At 46.0% G+C, this 21427-nt stretch overlaps 1 protein-coding gene across 9 annotated transcripts in view; it reads left to right on the forward strand.

The window, feature by feature from the left end:
* NAV2 (neuron navigator 2) overlaps positions 1 to 21427 on the forward strand; it is a 457796-nt gene that overhangs the window by 327227 nt on the left and 109142 nt on the right. For all 9 annotated transcript variants that reach the window (XM_029583047.1, XM_029583042.1, XM_029583043.1 and 6 more), the window contains 3 exons: positions 310 to 419; positions 3427 to 3535; positions 6887 to 7276. In XM_029583047.1, the coding sequence (XP_029438907.1) occupies positions 310 to 419; positions 3427 to 3535; positions 6887 to 7276 (609 nt within the window). The remainder of the gene's footprint in view (positions 1 to 309; positions 420 to 3426; positions 3536 to 6886; positions 7277 to 21427) is intronic.

Genomic DNA, 21427 nt, shown 5'->3' on the forward strand with positions numbered 1-21427 from the left:
GCTAAGGCATAGAACCTAATTATCCAGGACTCCATGTCTTTTCTACAGCCAAGGAGCCTCTAGACTGTTCTGGAGCACCAGATTCCATTTAAGGTCCCACACTTGTGATGGTGCCTGCATCTCAACATGTGACTTTCAATATATATATATATATTTTTTTTTTCTTTACTGTTCAGTGTATGCTTTGGTTTGTAGACTCAGCCTGGGTTTTTTGTTTGCTGGTGTGCTGTGCTGAGAAATGGGGGGACTTGGGTGCGTCGCATGGCTTCGTTTGGTACATGCGCATCTGTTTTGTCACCGCCGCTGCAGGTCGCAGACGGATGTCGAGGGGAATGTAACCGTTGAGTCTGGAACGGGAGGAAACATGGATCCCACGCTCTACGGTAAAATTGGGCAGTCCTCTGTTGAAGACCTTTCCGGTAAGTAATTTTAAAACTGCGAGAGTTGCCTTCCTGCTTCTAGAGTTCGTGGAATAAAAGTAAAGTCACTCGCTAGCTTCCCTGTTGAAAGGGCGATAATTCACATTATTTTTATTCCTGCTAATAACAACAGCGCTACAGTTTGGAGGTTTGAGAGAGGTCACGGTGCTGTACTCAGAAAGCCTTTGAGTCCTGGGACGCTGTTTTTGAAGATAAGTGTCAGATCCTATTGAATTTTCCTTGGTGCTTATCCAGCATTTTGAGGTCAGGGGATGGAATGATTCTCAGACCACAAAGTGGAAGAAAAGTCTATTTTTTTGTGTGCAAGAGGCTAAGCTTTTAAAGCTGATTGATTCATACATTAAATTTATATTTCTGAACTGAGTGGATTGCAGGCTGTTGTGTAATTGGGCTGTGTTTTTTTTTTTCTTTTTTTTTTTGTGCCTAATGTGATTCCCACTGCAACAGTATTGGGAGGAAGGATGTAATTTACATACTAACGAAAGACTAAGGATAATGAGACCACACTAATGACGTGTAGTTGATACAGTAGGCTTGCTTTTAATAACTGCTGCGCTCAGGGCTCCTGCTGGAGGCTGGTGAACCAGGGTTTTAAGGCTCGAGAACAGAAACTGTACTTTCTAGTTAATAAACTTATTTTGTGCAAGGAGGGTCTTTGAATCTAGTGACCATAGCTGGAATCTTGCCCTAACTATGCATTGCCTCTAATCTCATGGAAGCTGTAACCAGGGATGTGGTCTTAAATACTAATGAATGAGCCTAGTGTCAGTGTCAGTCAATGTTGTAAGCCCATTCAATGACAAAACCTTCACACTGGATCCAGTTTCTTGTCTTACCTCCTCTTGTTCCTGATCTCATTTTGCATCATAGGCATGGATTTGCAGGTTACTAAACACTGCTTTTCTTGCCGTGCCAGTTCCTGTGTTCATTTACTGTTAATTGACCAGTTTCATAGCAACCCGATCTTTGCCTATAGAAACTTATAGAAACATAGAAATGACGGCAGAAAAGGACCAAACAGTCTGCCCTGCAAGCTTATGGTAGCATTCAAAGGTTTGTTCCTTAGCATCATGGAAAGAGAGCACCACAGAGATAACACAAGCAAATGCGATCACTGTAATCTTAATATTTCATCATTGCCTGAGATCCCTTGCGAACAAATATGATTGTCCTCCATGAGTACCTATAGTAAAACTGGCCAACGTGTAATAGCCAACCAGATCATGACTAAGAGCTTCCAGTCGCATAAGCCTGCTCTCGTTGCCGTTCCTTATCGCAAAAGAACTTCTGGAAGAGAAAGTGATAAAATCCCTGGAATAATCGCCTGCGCATGAATAGATTAAAGTGAGAGCACTGTTGAGTCCCAGTTGCCCCCCATGATGCTTAATCAGGACAGGACCTAGAACCAATGGCAGGGAATCACAGACCACTGGAGGATGTACCCTGAAGCATGTTAGCCCATAATCCTTGATCAATCAGGCCGCAGCACACATCCGCACCTCCAGTGGGGAGACAACAGTGGCTGTGATGTCACAGAGTTAGCCACACACTTTTCTCCAGAAGTCTGCCTGCCCGGCGTGGGTGGCCCTACCAGACGCCAAGGCTCCAGACTGCACAGTCTAAAGGATCACTGGGGTTGGTGCTGCCACCCTCACACCACTGTGAGCCTCTGTGCCCATCTTCATGATCTTATTGAGGGTAATTTTATAAAAGCCCACATGGCAGTAACGTCTGGTGTACATTAGTACTCGCAGACTTTTACCAAGTATTTTCAGAATGAGCTTATGCACATTAGTTTGCTTTGAAAATCCTCTGGTAGTTGGCCAATTATGAGCATAGATGACCTTGCACAAAGTTATACCAGCTCCAAGCAAGGCATAACTTGTACGGGGTAACTTGCATGAATACTTTTTAAAGTCGCAAAGTGTACAATTAAGTTGCAACTCCCCCCCACTTTGAAATACCAATCCTCAGTGCACATTAATATATGTGCAAAGCCGAATTACCGTGTACTTTTATGCACACTGAGCCTGGGTTGATGTTAGAACAACCTTCCTCATGCAAGAAAGGCTTTGAATATCACCCCCATTATGTACAGAACGTTGTCTCGGGCACTCTACAGTGGAATTAAGGAAATGACTCGCAGCCCAACGAGCTTTCCTTGCATTCAGTGATGGGCGTTATTCCTTAATTTCATGTAAGTAAACGAGATGTAGAATGATTTCTTACTTTTGCATTTCTAATATTTAAAAGATGAATCTGAGTTACTGTGAAATGCAACAAAAAATGGGTTTGTGCCATAGTCAAACAGCTGCTCTGCAAATAATCAAGACAGAGTTTGAACACAGAGGAGATGAGATTTCTGGCAATACTGGAACATTACTGAGGACAGACTTTATCAAAAGCCATATTCTGTGGGACCAGCGTTTTGCTCAGAATTTTCAGCTGGAAACTCGGGGTTTTTTTTTTAGTAGTCTTGTTAATTGTGAAAAGTAGGACAAAGAGTGGTTAGAGCAGTGGGCTTTGAACCAGGAGACCAGGGTTCAAGTCTCACTGTTGCTCCTTGTGACCATGGGCAAGTCACTTTACCCTCCATTGCCTCAGGCACAAACTTAGATTGTGAGCCCTCTGGGGATAGGGCAATACCTACAGTACCTGAATGTAATCCACTTTGAAGCACTGAAAAAGTGCGAAAAAGCGTAATGTATAAAAAAAAAAAAATCTAAAGAAAAATATAGACTTAGGATTGTTGTTACGAGCAAAGCCTTCCAAGTCAGTTTAGTGTAGAAGCAATGTTTTATTTCTGGCTGATTGAAGTTGGCTTTCTACAATAAATAATGAATTTTAGGAAAGGGGATGCAGTGATCGAACGTATGATGGTGGGGTGGGGTGGGGTGGGAAGGTGGAGGTCATGCCTTGTCTTGGTGGGGTTGAGGTCCCATTTTATCGTGATGCTCTTATCTTTCAAAACATCCAATTTTTGTAGGAGAGGATCAAGAAACCCGACGATTGCGAACCGTGAAGAATATCGCTGATCTTCGTCAGAACTTAGAGGAGACCATGTCCAGCCTGCGGGGAACGCAAGTCACGCACAGGTAGATGCATACAGGACTCACTGAGGTGGTGTAGCGGGTCTCCTCCTATACTTGCACGTCATCTGGCTGCTTCCCAGGCTCTGTTCAGCCTCTCTTAATCTGAGTTCTGGTTTTGACCCGTGTATTCATATTCTGTACTTCTTATGATGGCCATGTTTTGTGTTCTGGTAAATGCCCTTATCTGATGTCACATTAAACTGTTGTCACTGTATACTTAATTTGGCTAGATCAGGGGTAGTGACAGAATAACTTATTGATGGAACATAATAGAGTAACACTCCGGGTTACCTACTTTATCCAATCAAAAACAAAAGAGGAAGTCAGCCCTCCACGCTGACAAGGTGGTTTTGTCACATTGTGCATACATTAACCAGCAACTACATGCCTGTCTGATTTCAAAATTATCTCGCTAAATCTGCCCTACACTAGTTACGCCTGCTAAAATGTACAAGAAAATTTACACGCATACTTTGTGTGCTCCTACGTCTAAATCCCTCCCCAGCATCCGGGAAGATCTCTGCTCAGTCCGTATGAACGGTAACATATGTGCATATGTTTACCTGCATATATCGGGGCAGGAAATTTTGTAAAAGGCCATTTCTGTATATAAAACACCATTTTACTCGTAAAAGTTCCCTTTGAGGATTACCCTGTCTACGCACAACTCCAAAAACTGGAGGTCACCGAATCCAAGTGCACTGTGCATTCATTTCAGCAAGCAGAATCAAGTGGGTATAATTAAAAAAAAAAACAAAAAAAGCTTTTCAGTTCATATCTTATTCAGTTATGTGGCAGATACCCCTGGCTTTAATCCTTCCATACAGAGCAAGGAAACTTCGCTTGAACAAAAATCAAGTCAGGCACCGGTTATGGAGAGTTCTTAATCGACTGGCACTGTTATCGCTGCTTATCCCACCGTTTCTACAACTGTAATGTTGAATCTGAAGCAGATCTGACAAGGTAGCACCACGTCTGACTCTCTCATGCTGCACAAGCGTTCCATATGTTTAGCAGCTTGCTACTGCCGTCTCGTCGCTATGGCACTCTTACCCGAGAAGCACAAACAGATGGCGCTGGCCGTAACTGCAGGTGCTCCTGGTCAACGTGCCGCCTCCACTCCCAAGAACTGTTCATCTCGCTGTTGCCGGCTCATCACGGTGCCAGCCGTCCATTGCTGCCAGAATCCTCTGCAGAGTCATGACTTTGGCCATCGTTAAGACTTTGTTATAAACCTAGAGGGTCAATATTCAGACAGCCTGCCCAGCTATGTTCGGGACTTAGCCAGACAGATTTTACATTTCTTGCTTGCTCTGACTGCCTCAAATTTTTATGGCTAGCTGTTTAGCCGGAGATGTTCTGGGGCAGCTAGAGATCCATCTGAATCCGATATTCAGAGAACAGTCCTAGAGTTGGCCAGATTTCTAGCTGAATTTATCCCAGTAAAGCGCCCTCTCACCTCACTGCAGAGTATTGATCTCTAGGTGATTCTGAGACTGGGTTTCAATCATTGGGTTTGTCACAGGGTAGATAATTAAAAGCAAACAATGTGAGCCATTTAGGACACATGAGATGACTCTTATAATGAGGTAAATTCCTTGTTTTCTAATATCCCATGTACACTGATCATTGGATATACCCAGTTGGTTCTGTGGGGAGGTTATCTGAGTAACTTCTCCCAAATAGTCAACAGAACATAGCTGGAGAAGCAATCCACTGACTTTACCTGGGTAAATACATTTCCTGTAGACTCTTGTCTAATAGCGCTTTAGAAATAAGTAGTAATTAAGATACCTGGATAAAATTATCCACATAATTTTAGGTCCATGCATTTTTCTGACCAGATTTACCTGGCTAGCACTGAGTACCAGTGCTCAGTGGCTAAAATGTAACCACACCCCCCATAACACCTCTATCACTGTGCCTTGTTATCCGGCTAAATTATGCATGTGTAATGAGTTACCTGCCCATGATTTAGCCAGGGAATGGAAAGAAACTGAAATCTGGTTTTGTCCGAATAACTAAAAAAAAAAAAGCTTACCTGGACATATCGTTTGAATATTGAGCTGATGATGCACTTGTATTTGGTGTTCTACCCTTTTTTTTTTGTGTTTGTGCTTATTTGTAGCCACCTAGTGGCAGAACTGGGTAAACGGGGCGGGCTTTCAGATGCTGCTGTGCTATCCCTTCGCAGGGAATGCGTGTGCCCGGAAAGGAGAAGGCGTGCTGATCAAGTGATGTGCTAGCATTGCAGTCTTTTATCACGGCGCCGAGGCACGCTTTGGCTTCATACGGTGATTTCACCAGGAACGCCCTGCAACACTTCTCTGTGTTGATTCCTTTTATTTGTTCAGTCTAACGCTTTAATTGGTCCAAAAAAAAAATACTTCTAGGGTTACTTCTGTCTCCTTGCTGTGAAAATGCACTTGCATTAAAGCAGCAGTGTTTGCATTGAAACCACGGGCCTCGGGGTGCTCGCTTATCTGAAGGTTTCTCCCCCTTAGATTGCACCCGTGTGCCTGGGGGGGGGTCGTACTGTACATAAGGATGAATGGGGAGGGGATGTGGAGGTACCTAAGTGTGTCCAACACAGCGTCCTGGGAGGAGTAACAGTTCCTATCCAGTACATGAGCCGAGCTTTGATTAGAAATCTTCACATTACCATTTCAATTCTCTCCGCATTAACTGGAAAGGTTTTTGATGTATTATTTGAAATCTGCATTACGCTGATATAAAACACTGTTTGAACTAGCAGGTGGCCTCTGTTTAGCCAATTTAATGAAGGGCATAGCTTGAATTCCTAACCAGACATTAAACACAGAATCATTAGTTTAGGCACGGAAAGCATTTTTATAAAGCGGCATTAAAAATGCTGAGGTCTGTTTGTAACAAACTGAAAACGCAGATGTCAGAGCTGCTTTTGTAGCAAGACGCCTCTGAGCTTCTGGTCCTGCTCATTGGATCAGGCAGCTGGAAGGCTGTAGTTCTGGGTTTTCAGTACCCAAGGCTAAATAAAGGTCTCTAACAATCTCTCCCTTCATGTGTCCGTGGCATTGTTTTAGTTTGTTTAATGTGACATGGCTTTTAATTTCTGCAGTCTCACCCTATTTAAGATTTTGTAGTGCAAGTGATAAAACAAAATGCATGTGAATATGAGCACACACACACACTCTCTCGCTGTTTTCTGAAACTGAAAGGGTACAGTTAGCATCACAGCCTTTATCTGTTTGTATGATCTAAATCTTACAAGTTTCTGCTTATTGTAATGCACTGAGACAATTTGTTTTGCAGTAATTTAAGGGATGTCTTCATACCACTGAAGATGTGAACATTTGCTTTCTAATTTCTGTTTAGCACATTGGAAACCACTTTTGACACCAACGTCACCACCGAGATAAGTGGCCGCAGCATTCTCAGCTTGACAGGAAGACCCACGCCTTTGTCATGGAGGCTTGGCCAGTCCAGCCCTCGCCTGCAGGCGGGGGATGCCCCCTCGCTGGGGAACGGGTACCCTCCCAGGGCCAACGCCAGCCGCTTCATCAGCTCGGAGCCCGGCCGCTACATGTACTCGGCACCCCTGAGGAGGCAGCTGGCCCCTCGCGGCAGTACCGTTTCCCACGCCGATATCTCGGACAAGGACGGCGAGGAGATTGACCTGGAGGGCATCAGCCTGGATGCCACGGGCTACATGAGCGACGGAGACGTGCTGGGCAAGAATGTGAGGACGGATGACGTCACAAGCGGGTAAGCAGCCCCCCCACTCCCTCTGCATTAATAAATGCTGCTAACCTGCTTGTTCTTTCCACCCAAATCTGAAAGAAGTTTAGTTTGCCTTGTCGATTATTAACCAGAGGCGTCCCGGTACTGTAACATTTTTGAAATAGGGAACCTGAAATTCAGTCGTGCTATAATGCTGCCTGTTAAATGGAATATGCTCTTCTGAGGGGACAATAACATTAAAAAAACAAATTGAGATATTTTTCTGCATCTATTATTATTGGTGCAATTCTTTGATCCAGACCCTGACTGGCCCTTGGCAGGAAACCTTTAGATGGCTCCCTGACTATCTCCAGCAGGTACTAGGCTAGAGGTAGCTGGTGCGCAGGACCAGAAGAAGCCCTGAAGGCAATGGAAGAGAACAGATTAGGTGGTCTGACTCATGCGTGGACAAGCTGAGATGTAGCCTTCGTTTCCCCTGGAAAAGTGAGCCCTAACTTCTCAACAGGCAAAGCCTTCTCCTTTTTCCAGTCCAGGTATTGGATATGTAGGCGCTGATTGAGAAGAAGGCACTAATCACGTCCCCGGTGGCTAGTTTACAATCCCGTGGGCACATTGAGGCCACAGGATTGCAAGCTCGTTTTCAAAGGGAAACCCCACATGGGGTTTCCCTTTCAAACTGAAGCCATCTGCTGGAACGGGGCCCGGATCTTAGTGTGAAGCAGCTACAAATGTACCTGCGGAAAGTACACGACGAGAGACTTTGGAAATGCAACATCCTCCACCCATGCTTTCCTGAATTCAGACGCTGACCTTGTATCCACCACCTCCATGGGGAGGCCTTTCCTAAGATTACTCCTGAGTCTATCCTCGTCCCGTGACCCCTGTGCATGGAAACTTGGAGGTGTTTCATAGAAATATAGAAATGTGACGGCAGGAGAAGACCGTATGGCCGACCTGCTCGTTACGATCCCTGCGACTGTCTCACGGGTCCTGTGCTTTCCCTCCCATGACCTGACCCCCCCCCCCCCCCCCGGGTAACAGAACCCGTGCTGTGAGTCGCATGGGTATTTTTACATGCAGTAAGGCTGGAGAGGAAGGGGAGGGGGGAGGGCAATATTCAGAACTCCCCAGGGAAATGCGTAAGGTCTCTTGTATGCCTACGGAAGGAATAAGCCTGAAAGAAATTTAGGGTTCTTAAAATGCGGTCGGTTGAAGGAAGTTGGGCGCTCGGCGCTGAATTCGAAGCACGAAAGCATCTAAACTTGGGAAGCCAAATCTTGGTGCTGCCGGAGCCGCCTTAAATCTGGCCACCCGGACCCTCCGCCTCCCTCCCATGTGGGGCATGAGATCCGAGGGGGGGGGGTGAACACTTCCAAAATGTTAAGCTGTGCAAGGGGGGGGGCCTACTGCCTCTTTCCCCTCTTTTTAAGGGGGTGGGAGGGGTGGGAAAACCCACCCCTCCCACCCCCTTAAAATGCTGTGCACCAGTGCCCTCCGGCCTCGCTGAGCTGCTGCTCGAGGTGCCTGGGTTTTTGTAGATTAAATAAAGTGGGGGGGGACTTTGTCTTGTGAGTTAACCCCTTCCTGCTTTTTTACCCCACGGGGATGGATGCGCTGAGCACTCCTGCAGTGGACGCAAGCCGGGAGCAACCCCTTCCTTATAAAATCTCTTCCCAAGGAAAACAAATCTCTTATGTCCTTCCGTGCCACCCCCCTCTCTTCAGTATGAGAGCCACCCCCACCCACCGCAATGAGCAGGTGGTGCGAGAGGCAGAGAGAGATTCTGAAGGAGTTTGCTTCACTGAAACTTGTAAGGCTGCGGTGGCCGGGTTTTTCCCAGCTTTCTGCTGTCCTGAGGTCCCTTTTTTGGTTACGTAGCGCCATCTGATGGCAGAACAGGGAGCGTGGTGTGAAATTTAAAGGAAATAGCAAAATTCAGGACCGTGGGATCAAAACCCGCCGTGGCAACCCTCCTGTTGTGGAGGGGAGATGATCCGTCTCCGTAAATGTTTAGCGGTCGGCTGAATTTGTCGACGGAGCTTGTGTCGTCCAGGTGTGGATGGTCAGTGCGTTGGCTGCTCCATAGCCTGGAAACACAAGACGTTTACAGAGCCGGTATCTGCATCGTAAGGTTTTCCGAGGTGCTGGACGGGGAAGGCCGTACAGAAACGCCACTTGCGGTATGAATGGCCCATTGTTGATTGATCTGTGGTGTGTGTGTGTGTGTGAGACCCTTTTCTTCAGCCCGTGGGTTTGAAAACCTGGATTGTGTGTTTTTACTGGCAAACTAACCTTGCAGGATGTTCAGCCAAATATTTGTCCCAGCCAGAATAAATGCAGTGCTGGAGACGAACCGATTTAGTCCTGGGCTGCTGTGATTGTGGAGCGATTGGGCGCGGGTCAGGAGAGGTTTTTTGTCTGACCTGTTTTACAAGTCCGTGGAGATAAGCGTGCCATAGGAGATCTCCTGCCTGATTTTAAAACAGCTTCTAACAAAACCCAGGTTTAAACATGCAGTATGTTTTTAGCATGGATTTTATTTTACTCATACGTTTAAAAAAAAAAAAAAAAAGCTTGAATGCAAGATTCAGTAAATGAATTGCATGCAAACGGCCCATGAGCGTGTAAAAAAAAAAAAAAAAAAAAGCAAAACTAAATTAAAAAAACCCCCAAGCATGCTTCTTTTTACTCACGGGACATTTTCATGCCATTAAACTAGAAATTCATGATAAAAAAAGATTGTAATTCTGCCTTAGCCTTCTCCACCAGGGAGCCTAGAGGAGCATCAAATCCCCCAAAATATGGAGAATGGCACCAGGTCTGTGTTACTGGAATCATGGGGAAGGGTAATTGTTCTTTCTGCTGCTGACAAACCTCCGATCATTGAAGTAGCCCCCAGGGAAGCCAAAACAACTTAGTGTGAGTCCTAAAGCTCTCTCGTGAGATGGCACGTGAGTTGAGGTGGGGGGGGGGGGGTAGGCAACTGCTGGTGGGGGCAAGAGTGCCAGCTCAGGCAGTTTTACTGCACTTCTTGCCCAGTGATAATTTTCCAGTGGTACGAAAATGCGGCAACGCGTGCTTACTCCTGATACCTCCCTGCATTGCAGGGCAATACCTAATGGGCTCATTAACATGGATTTGCATGCACTAATTGTAGCATGGGTTTTAATGTGTTTTAGCAAGTATTTTTTTTCCTGCACAAAAAATCCTGTTACATATACCAGGGTTAAGTTTTCGCGGAAGAATGCACGCCAAGCCTGGGTTGCGGCCTGAGCTGAGGTCAGCGTGCCTTATTATGTTTTTAACTGGTTTTGCTATATATATTTATATATTTTTGGCTCTGACCAAAGATCAAACAATCTTAATGAACTCCCATCGAAATTTCAACTGAATCAGCTCAGTTCAGATTAAGGGAGAGATAAAAGGTTAAAAAAGAAATTTGTACCAGTAATTTTGGTACCAAGAGATATGGCTGTCGCAATAAAATATTGCAGTGTGTGTGTGTGTGTGCTTAATGGAAGTGCTGAAGGTCCTTGCCTCACATCGTACCCAGGGTATATGCCTGAGTCCGCTATGGTGCGCACTGGAGTGAGTGCAGAGCGCTGGTCTGCTCCTTCTTGCTTCTTCATCTGTACAGAGCATAAGAACAGGAATCTCTGCATCTGCGTCCTCGGGTGACCCTGGCATAAAATCATTCCAGATATGCCCCCCCCCCCCCAACCAGTCCTTCCTGGTATTTGCTTCTGATTCTCAGCTGCGGGGCCTGGAGAAAAATGAAGGGCAAGTTTAACCTAAGCCCAGGCTGAGGGGAAAAAATCAGATCGAGAATGAGTGCTGGAGAAGCAGGGTTCAGCTTTGGGCGATCACTGATGTGATCAGGGGAGCGCTCTATAAAACTCATTGATAGATAAATACAGTGCAAGAGGTGAGTTTTTCCATATCAACTTGCATTTTACCAAAAAATGTTAAGATTGATAACTGTGTGCGGTAATGCAGCTAGAAATAAGGGACCCGTATAATTTGATCAGACTTGTTTTTCTGCACATCTGTAAGATGCGACTGTTTACTACTTGGTGATGGGTTAATGCCCCTCTTTTAGCACTGGAATCCAGGGTTTCTAGCACAACGAAGAAAATAGAAAAAAAAAGTCAGGAACTCTCCAGGTAAGTGTTGGTAGCCGCTGCCACTCAACCGGATAATTACAGACTTGTTTGGTTACTTGCCAGGTACTTGTGACTTGGATTGGCCGCTGTTGGAAACAGGAAGCTGGGCTTGATGGTTCCTCGGTCTGACCCAGTATGGCACGTTCTTATGTTCTTATGACTTTATTCAGGCAAGGGGGTGGCAGCTTCTGCCACTTTGCAGGATAAATACTGATTTATCCAGCTGTCTGGCAGCTGCTTCCCGCTGTCAGCTGAATAAATCAGTATCTATTTGGCTAATCAGTGGCATTGGCTGCTGCCACTTACGCAATAGCCGATCAGGGATGCCTCCACCCCCTTCCTGACTTAAAATGTGCATTTGGCTTGTGCTGAAATCACATTTTAAAGTTTTGGGGTGTGTTTTTTATTTTTTTTTTTAACTCTCAATGCATTAGCATAGCATTACCTCACTGCGTCGGGCATTAAAAAAAAAAAAATAATTTGGGCGTTAAAAATGCACGCACATTTTTCTAGCATCGGCCTGTCTGTGTGCCCCTGCATGAGTGATTTTATCCCCACGTCTCAGTTCTGGCAGCTAATAACGTGGTTCCTTCTCCTGGCCTCTTCCCTCCCCCCTCCCCCATCCTGAACCCTTCTGTCCTAGGCACATTAGTAAGAGCAGGCAATGGTGAAGCCCTAAAACAAGCAGAGCATTTGCAAACAGGCAGAAAAGGTTCAGGGCTACCCCAAAACTCATGCAGGAAGAGATTAATAGTAATCTCCGAAATGTGTTTACCCTGAGCCCTTTCTGGTTATTTTCATGAAGAAGAAACGGCTGTAGTCATCCTTTGCACACCAGAGGTAGCTGTGCGCATATTTCTGCTCTGAGAACTTGGCCTGCAGGGCCCACCGCCTAAATCCAAATCATTTTGGCAGTATTTAGAAGAGAAAGCCCTAGGAAAAATCTTCACCACAAGTGAATGTGTGGGTCAGACTCTGCACCCCTGGACTGCAGGTAATTTGCAGCTGCTTTGTAATGTCGCTTATGAGGCGAAGATTCGGGTGTCACAGCCCCCTCCTCCCCCCCCCCCCCCCATCAGCTTGAATGTAAATAATTCATAACCTTGTCGACTCAGCCATGCATCCCACACACCATATATGGGCACAGGACTTGGACCTGACTAATAATCTCGTTAAGAACGTGGTTTGTTTTCGGTTTCTGGCATGCTGGTGCCATTTGTTCTCAGCAGCCGGCTTCACGCGGCTCAGGAGCGTCTGACCGCGCTGCCCCTCAGAAGGTGCTGAGTGTGCACTCCTGTCTGCGTCCGACGTTTTACAAAGGGGGGTTGGGGGTGTTGGAGGGTTATTTGCCCGCAGAGTTTGCTCATGTTCTCTGCCAGGAGTTTTCATCCCTTTGCCCTGAAACGCCCCGGGCTTTATTTTCCTATTGATCTACCAAAGCAGAGACTGCACAAAGTTCGTAAATGATTTTGTTTATTTCAACAGGTTTCATTTCTTGTGCACCGCTTTGGTTGAACTAATTCATTCAGAAAGGGGGTGGCCTATAAATGATTGCATTAATACTTGTGCACCCACCCAAATTAAAAAAAAAAAAGTTTACAATCCCCGAACATCTCTAGCGAGGTCTCAAGTTCTAGTCATCGCATGAGTCCTGGAGAAAACCAGCGCCTCGGGGCCTGTTTCCGCAAGATCTTCCGCCATGGATGCATGACGGGAGAAGAGACTTCGTGAACCGGGTCCTTAGTGGCTTGCGTTAAAGGGCCAGCCAGGAGAGCTGCTGTGGCACACCATGAGCTTCACTAGACCCAGCAGGTCCCGTCTTCTGATCCACTCGCAAAGACACGTCTGGGTGTGCATAGAGAGGGTATTTGCGAAGAAGTCCGCACCACTGTCCGCAGAATCCACTGAGCAAACAAAACTGAGAGAATGAAAGCACCTTCAGTTCGTGAGTTTGTCACCACAAAAAGCACCTCTTGTACTGGTTGACGTTCACCTTATCAGCTTCATGGGCCCGGTGTTGATCATCTGTTATATGAAACTCGTAAGTGTTCTTTATTATCCAAAGACACAACCTGGTTGTTCCCATTCAAGACGTTCACAAGATGACAATTTGTTTTTCAGGGCTCAGGCAATCAAACTGTGCTTGTTAGATGTGAGAATGTGTGACTGGTCTGATACGAACTTAGTGCATGCCCCCTCCCCCAGGACCGGATTTGAGATTATGGCACTCGTAGGCAGAGGACTAGAGGTCGGATGGCTTTGCTTCCTGGAAATCAAAAAGAATGGGGAGTCCCAATTTTTGGGTGCGTTAAGAATATGGCGCCCTAGGCACATGCGTCTGCTGCCTATGCCCAAATCCAGCCCAGCACAAAAAAAAACAAAACTTAGGCATGGGTCCCATTTTAACAGGTAGTTTAAGAACGCCCCTGCACATCAGTGTAAAGATTTGAGCTGGATATCTGTCTTTGCCTCTATTTCTGGCTCTTTGAGTGAAGCTTGAGAAGGGCTCATATTCCGCCCGCCAGCTAGAAAGGTGGGAGTGGAGAGCCTGTGGTCTGAGCTTCTCTGTCACTAAGCGGTATTGTAGCACACAAAGAAGCTATTGCTCTGCAAGATCTGTAGCAGCTGTGCAACCCCTCAGGCAGTGTCTGGACCTTCTGAGGCTCCTTTATTTCATGCATGAATTTCCTTACGGGCAAGGCCGTCATGTATGGCATTCCGTGCAACATCTCCCTCCTGTTTCATCAGCGCTCTGTCACACCAAGATGTAGCTAGACATCCAGCAGAGGTTCTGCAATTTTAGCCTTTGGCGCGGATCAGCATGTAGATGTTTCTGGTTATTCACATGAGCGATGTGACGGACTCTCTTCAGTCTCCATCACAAACAGTTCAACTTGTCTACCAAAGGGGGTGCCCAGCTGTAGGGCAATGAGAGCTCCTACTTGTCTGGATTTTCTCCATCTGTACAGAATGCAGAAGAGTTCTCCTTGAGCAAGCCGTTAAATTTGTGAATGTAGAAGGGGAGATGAGGTAGGATGTAAAATGATTGTATGGAAAGCAGAGCAGGAGAGAGGGGCATGCAGTGGTGATGAAACTTGCACTTGGACCTCCAGGGGGGTTTTTTTTGTTTGTTTTTTTTACAAGTTGATAATTCAGCGCTAGATTACAGTGGCAGCCCCAAAACATACAACAGCAGCTTCTGACCCCCACCTTCGAAAACATATTTAACACTAAATTTTGCATGAAAAATTGAATAGAAAGAGAAGGAAAATGAGCTTATTCTTATATTTTCTTATTCGTTAAACAATGCTTGATCTGGTTTATAAACTACTCCAGTTTAATTTGTGTTCATGTTGCATGGGGACATGGGGATTAGGGATCAGAGGTTACCCTGCAGTTATTGAACTTGCATGGATTTTGTAGTTCGGGATCTGAGGCCCAGTGTCCAAAACACCAAGAGGCAAAGCAGACAGGAGAGAAACCTGCCTGGAGCTCGCGTTTTGTTGGCATGGAGTTACTGACAAAGGGCCTCCACCTTTCCCCTACATAAGCTGGACAGCAGCTTGTAATCTTTACGTTCCACAAAGTGCCACGCAAGTATCGTGCCAGATTAAGGCCAGTTGTATAAACAAAGGCTATTTACTTAGGAGAAGTGAGAGTGTGTGTGTGGAAAATGAATTATGTTCTCATTTTTGTTATTGTAACATTAAATCCACGAGACAAAATAAAAATGGTGAGAAACCTGTTAAGTACATCTGGCCCCACTGTGAGGGAAGATCAGGAGCTGGTTTCGTGGCTCACTGGAGACCCATCTGTTCCAGTAACAGGCACCAGCATCACCTGTCGTTGACAGCCTGGACGAAACCTGGTCCTGAAGTCCTCGCTGGGTGACGAGCCCATCACATACCAAGCTAGAAAGGGTTCTGTGGGTTTGGGTCATCAGCACGGCCGCCTTCAGAAACTCGAGTCATTAATGTGTCTCCCTTCATTCTCCTCAGTGTCCATTGCTTAAAATAAGAAGGAGGGAGTAGTCCAGAGAGAGAGAGAGTGAGAATCACACTCTGCTTTCAGTTTTTCAGTAATTCCCAGCGATGCTTTAATTCTTTCAGGTGTTTTAAAATCTGTCTATCGTGTCTGTTCTTTCTTTTGCAACCGGAGGTAAAGATTACAGGTCCCTGTTGACCATCAGCTGCCTCCACCCTGAAACTGGCCGCACTGCATTCCTGTTCTGCTCTGGAAATAGACTCTGGCGTCGAGGCCCGGTGCTGCCGGCTGCAGCCTGTTCATTTGGTTCCCCAGTGGAGAAGCTGGCAAGGTATACAGAGAGCCACTAAATGCTTCTCACGCTCGGGTGCGTTTAGCCTTAAAAAAAAAAAAAAAGTAGGCTTGGAAGGGGCATGAGAATCAGGATATTTTTTGGCTGCTGACCGCCTTCTTTAAATAATAACAACTGCAGTATTAATGCTCTGGTGCACGGTTGCAGCCGCGTGGAAGAATATAAAAAGATTGTCATGTATTCTTATAATCATTTATTGTTTGTTACGGAAAAGGATAATGGAGAGGAAAAAAAAATATTTTCAAACAATGAATCTAAGTCCACCTTCAGTAGTGGTTTATCTCAGGTTAATGTTGCCGCAGAAACAGAATTTAATGCCAGATAAGGAGCTTAAGGTCCATCTATTCTGCCCAATTTCTTTCCTGGTGGAATTCCACAATTTATTTTCGGCTTTCCTCTTGCTCCTTTGCCACTAGGGAACCCGCTGGGCTTATCCTGGGCTCGTTTGAATTCACCACCACCTCCCCTGAAAGGCTTTCCCGTGCACCCATCTCCCATTCCACGAAGAAATATTTCCCAAGGATGATCTTAAGCCCCATTTTATCAGGAACTCTTGTTCAAGAGCATGCATTCCTCTGAAACAGGCAACGGGTTAAGTTCTGCGCCTGCCGTGATGGGAATGTGCTGGACGGGATTCACCGCTGCTCTTCTTAATATCTGCACTGTGGTAAAGGAGCTTCCCTCTGGAGCTCGGAAAGGGTAATCAGGGCCCTGTTCTCCTTCATTGCTACGGCAAGGTCCACAAAATTCAACCCTTTTACCGCAGAATCGCAAGAGATGAGGGTAGGGGAGAGGACAGAAAGGGGGTGTAGCAGCTGAGCACAGGTGCACATGCGTAAGTGTGTACATCACACATCTTACCCCTTGTTTTTATCAGCAAGTAGGAGGAGGAGGAGAGGGGTGGGTGCTTCAGGCCTCTCGTCTGCTGCCCAGGACCCAACTTGGGGTTCGAACTGCGCAGCAGGAGGAAGAGGAGGGCTTGACCCAAGGTACCAGCACTCTCCCCCTCAGACTGCCAATTCAGCATGGAAAGGGGGGGAGGGCAGGGGAGAGGAGAGGAGATTTAAAATGGTTAGGTGGTGAGAGGAGGAGGGAGAGAGAGGGGATAGGTGTGTGTTTATCCTTGCTTTGTAAGGAAACTTTTCAATTCCTTTTATCATTTTTGTGGTCTTTCTCTGTACCTTTTCTAGTTCCACAATGTTTTGGTTTGTTTTTTTTGATGGGGCAGAACCAGAACCGCACACAGTACTTAAGGTGCAGTCGCACCATGGATTTATATTTATTTTTACTTTATTTAAAAATTCTTATTAATCATATCCCCAACTCAAAAAAAAAATGGATTGCCCGAAGCAACTTTTACAGACACAACATTCGTAGTAAAATCACAAACACAAAAAACATCAAATAAAAAAAATTCACAACACATAAAAATTTAAACAATTTAAAAATTATTGCATCTACCAAAACCCACTCACATACTGTTATCCGACCAGCCACCCATTCCCCTCACATCACCTGCAACCAACACAATTCTTAATCAGCTCGGGTTAAAAAAAAAAAAAGTCTTGACCTTTTAGCAAAAGGGAAGGTTAATTCTTCTCGGTTCTAATTTCCATTGGTAGTAAGTTCCAGAGCGTGGGGGTTATCACAAAAAAACCCACTTGTGCTCTCAGTCTGATTTTACTCATAACTCGAAATGATGGAACAACCAACAGCTGATCTCAAATAACGTCCTGGTACTCATCTTATCCTTCCAATATTTAGGTCTCGAACCCCTCATAGCATGAAAAGTTAATATCAAAAGCTTCAGTCTGGACCCTCACTGGTAATCATTTTAACTTCCGAAGCAGCTGTAAAATAGGCTTCCTTCTAGAACAGCCTGGCACCACCGTTGCCACCACTTTCTGGATCCATGCGAGATCCTTTCGGGGAGGCCCTCACGGTCGCTGTTACAATAATTACATGGATAACAATCTTAAAGGCTTGGTCGTTCAGGTAAGGCCTCGGCCTGCTTCCGAAATGCTGCATAGACCATGAGGTGAAGTTTTAAAAGCCAAAGTCAGGAGATGCGTGCGTAGGTGGGAAATGCACGTGTCCACCTGGTTTTATAAAACAGGGGATTGCACACACGTGTGCCGCCGTGTGCACGTCTTGCGTAGGAGACAAACGGGGGCCTTGGTGTAGGCGGAGGGTGGGCAATTCTGGAGCAGGGGCCCAAAAGAAGTTCTCGCAAGTACCAGGTCCAGTGCCAAGCAGCTTTCCTTCTGCTATGGAGGAGGCGTAAGTTTAAATTAAACAGACGTCCCTGAGCGGTTTAAAGGGTCTGGGGGGAGTGCAGGCTAAAGAACCGGGGGAGGGGAGGTTTGGAGGACCTAGCTCTAGACCGGGAGAACTGCTGGACAGACTGGTGAAACTGGCCACGGCGTTATAAGATTTCCCCACTTGCGCGGCTGAAACTCGACTTTACGTGGCTGGGTGCGCCCGCTTGCAGAATTGGGAGTTCTCACACGCACGTCCGGGCTATCTTATGCCACGTACGTGTGTTGCATCTTGCGCGTATGTTATAAAATTGCCGTGTCTCTGGGCGCGCACCAACGCGCACGCGTCAACGTATGCCCCTGCGCTCCCCTTTGAAAGTTACCGTCCCTTGAGAAACATGGTGCTCTAGCGTGAATCCAAAATCTAAAAACCGCCCCTAAATCTCTCACAGATTGCACTGCTTTGCACCACGTTTAGACCCACTTTCACCAGGACATTACCCCGTCTGTCTTACGTAGCTCTGTTTGTTGTTCTTTTAATTCAATATCAATTTGTTCTCTGCAAACCAATTTAGAATACTTTCTAGAGCAGAATTAAAATCCGAGACAGTCTGTAACCTATCTCTCCCCAACAGTAGCACAGTTTGTACATCATCTGCCCCAACTCATCCAATAACCTTCCCAATGAACACAAAAAGATAAACAAAAGTGGGGAAACAATCTGAGTCTTGAGGGACCACCCACATTCAGATGTAATAGCAGAAGACAATTTTCCATTAATACAAACCCTTGCTAACCAATTTGATAAAAAAGATTGAATGCATTGCAATGCCCTCCCAACAATATCCGATGATCCACCAGGTCAAAGACAGCGGACGAATATATTAATAATAACAATACTACTTTCTGTCAATCCAACGTAACACGTCATCACCGAGAGAGATCAAAACTGTCTCTTTTCTATGGCACAACTGGAGCTCTGACTGACTCCATTGCTTACAAAAAAGATGTCCACTGCAGCATCAAGGCATTATGATATTCCCATTTTCCTTTCCAAATATTTCCTAATATTTTATTTGCCCCTTTGGCCTCTGCCACACACTGAGCCGAGGATTTCAAGGTATCATCCACAAGAACTCCAAGGTCCTTTTTCTGGGTGACGATTCCTAACCTGGAACCCAGCAATCGTGTACCTGTAGTTGGGATTATTTTTCCCTCCATGCATTACTTTGCAGCTGTCCACATTAAATTGCATCTGCCATTTAGATGCCCGGTCTCTCAAGATCCTTCTGCAGTTTCTCACAATCTGCTGATGCTGCTTTTTTTAGCGACTCAAAATGATTTGGTGCCTGCAAAGTTGGTCACCTCACTCAATGTTCCTTTTTCCAGATTATTTATGATTATGCTAAATGGAACAGGTCCCAGCCATTACTAACAACCTTTTGCCATTTGAAAAACTGACCACTTGCTCCTGCTCTCTGTTTCCTGGCTCTTATCCTATTACCAGTCCACAGTGGGACACTGCCATTTATTCCATGACCGCCAAGTTTCCTGAGCAGTCTCTCATCAGGGACTTTGTCAAATGCCTTCTGAATTACACTGGGGGGAGGGGGGGCAATATTCAGGGGCATTTAGCTGGATAACTCACACATTACCTGGCTAAATGCCAACTCTTGAATATTTCCAGAGAGCACCATCTAAAATTTATCTGGAGGGCATTCCAGAGATGTTCTGGGGTGGAGTTAAATTATCCGGCTGACTCTGATATCCGAATTCCTTTTTTAATTCTGATGTTCAGACTTAGCCAGATAACTTAGCTATCTTTAAGCTAACCGGCAGCTGCAGCACTGAATATCCCTCTAAAGGGTTCGCCTCTTTAATTACTTTTTTACATCTAACTTACCAGTGCTTATGGTCTTCCCTGTTTTCCTCATTTGGGTCTGCTTTTCCGTTTTTTGAATGATGACCCTTTTGGGGTAGATTTTCAAAGGGTTACGCGCGTAACCCCTGAAAAGCTGCCCCTGCGCGCGCCGAGCCTATCTTGCATAGGCTCGGCATGGCGGAGGTTTGGGGGCGGGTCCGGGGGCGTGGCGGAGGTTTGGGGGCGTGGTGGAGGTTTGGGGGCGTGGCGGAGGTTTGGGGGCGGTCCCGAGTCTTCCAGCACAGCGAGCCGGCGTGCGCAAGTTACGCCTGCCTTGGGCAGGTGTAACTTCGGAAACAAAAGGTAAGGAGGGGATTTAGTTAGGGTTGGGGGGTGGGCTAGATAGGGGAAGGGAGGGGAAGGTGGGGGGATCGCAAAAAGTTCCCTCCAAGGCCGCTCCGATTTCGGAGCGGCCTTGGAGGGAACGTGGAAAGCCATCGGGGCTCCCCTTGGGCTCGGCGAGCGCAAGGTGCACAAGTTTATGCACAAGTTTATGCAAGGCGCATAAGTTTATGCACAAGTTTATGCAAGGCGCATAAGTTTAAAAATCTGGCCCTTTGCTTTTAGTTGCCTCTCTTCACCTCACCGTTTAACCCCCACGCCTGTAGTTATTTGGTTTTCCTTCTTCCTTTTTTTTACATTTTGTCTGGGCTTCAAGGATAGTAATTTTAAACAATATCCATGCCTCCTGCAAGTTTTTAACCTTTTTAGGGAATGCAAGGGGGCAAGGCGTAGTAGATCCTGGGAGATAGGTCTGTAAGCAGTCAGAGCTTTGTGTCACAGGCTAGCGTTGTTTTTCTCCAAGCTCCTTGTTTGTGCAATTTATTAAAGAGAATTGTATCATGCCCCTGTGGACAGAGCCTCACTGAGAATAGCCGTGCCCTCTGCTTTCCTAGCCTAGCAACCTCTTTTGTGCTGCTCTCAGGGGGAATCTTTTTTTTTTGTGTTGTTCTTGGGCAGGCCCACATAGCTCATGGAAGTCTATTGCAGGCTTATTCTTTCTGTCTCATGTGAACCAAATAATTGTGTCTGGCTTCACAGCTGGCTGAGCCTTGTCACCAGCGACGTTGCCGGCGAGTCAGCGCAGAATGCGGCGATGGGGCTGGTGCTCCCCGGCTGCACACACTCGGTGACCCATTCTAAGCTCAGAAGTACAGTAATTACACCAGGACTGGTTCTTGGGTGGTAGGAAAGAGAGAGAGAACCGCAGCAAGGAAAGATATCTTGTGGCGATGGAAAAGGACGGAGTTCCCTTCTTGTGAAAAAGAAGAGCACACTTTAGGCACTGAGATTTGTATGTGGTTATATTAAAGAAAAGAGAAAAAAAACCAACAACAACAACAACTTCTTGGGATGCCGCTCATTGCTGGAAAGCTGAATGAAATGGAACCGAGCACATGAGAAGGAAGACAGGGCGGTCACCTAGGAGTGCACAGCGCCGGGGTATGTACGCTTCTCTCATATTCTGACATTGGTGGGGTAAATAACCCAGGGAAC

The sequence above is a fragment of the Rhinatrema bivittatum genome, chromosome 17 (genome assembly GCF_901001135.1).
Source record: "Rhinatrema bivittatum chromosome 17, aRhiBiv1.1, whole genome shotgun sequence".
NCBI lineage: Eukaryota > Metazoa > Chordata > Amphibia > Gymnophiona > Rhinatrematidae > Rhinatrema > Rhinatrema bivittatum.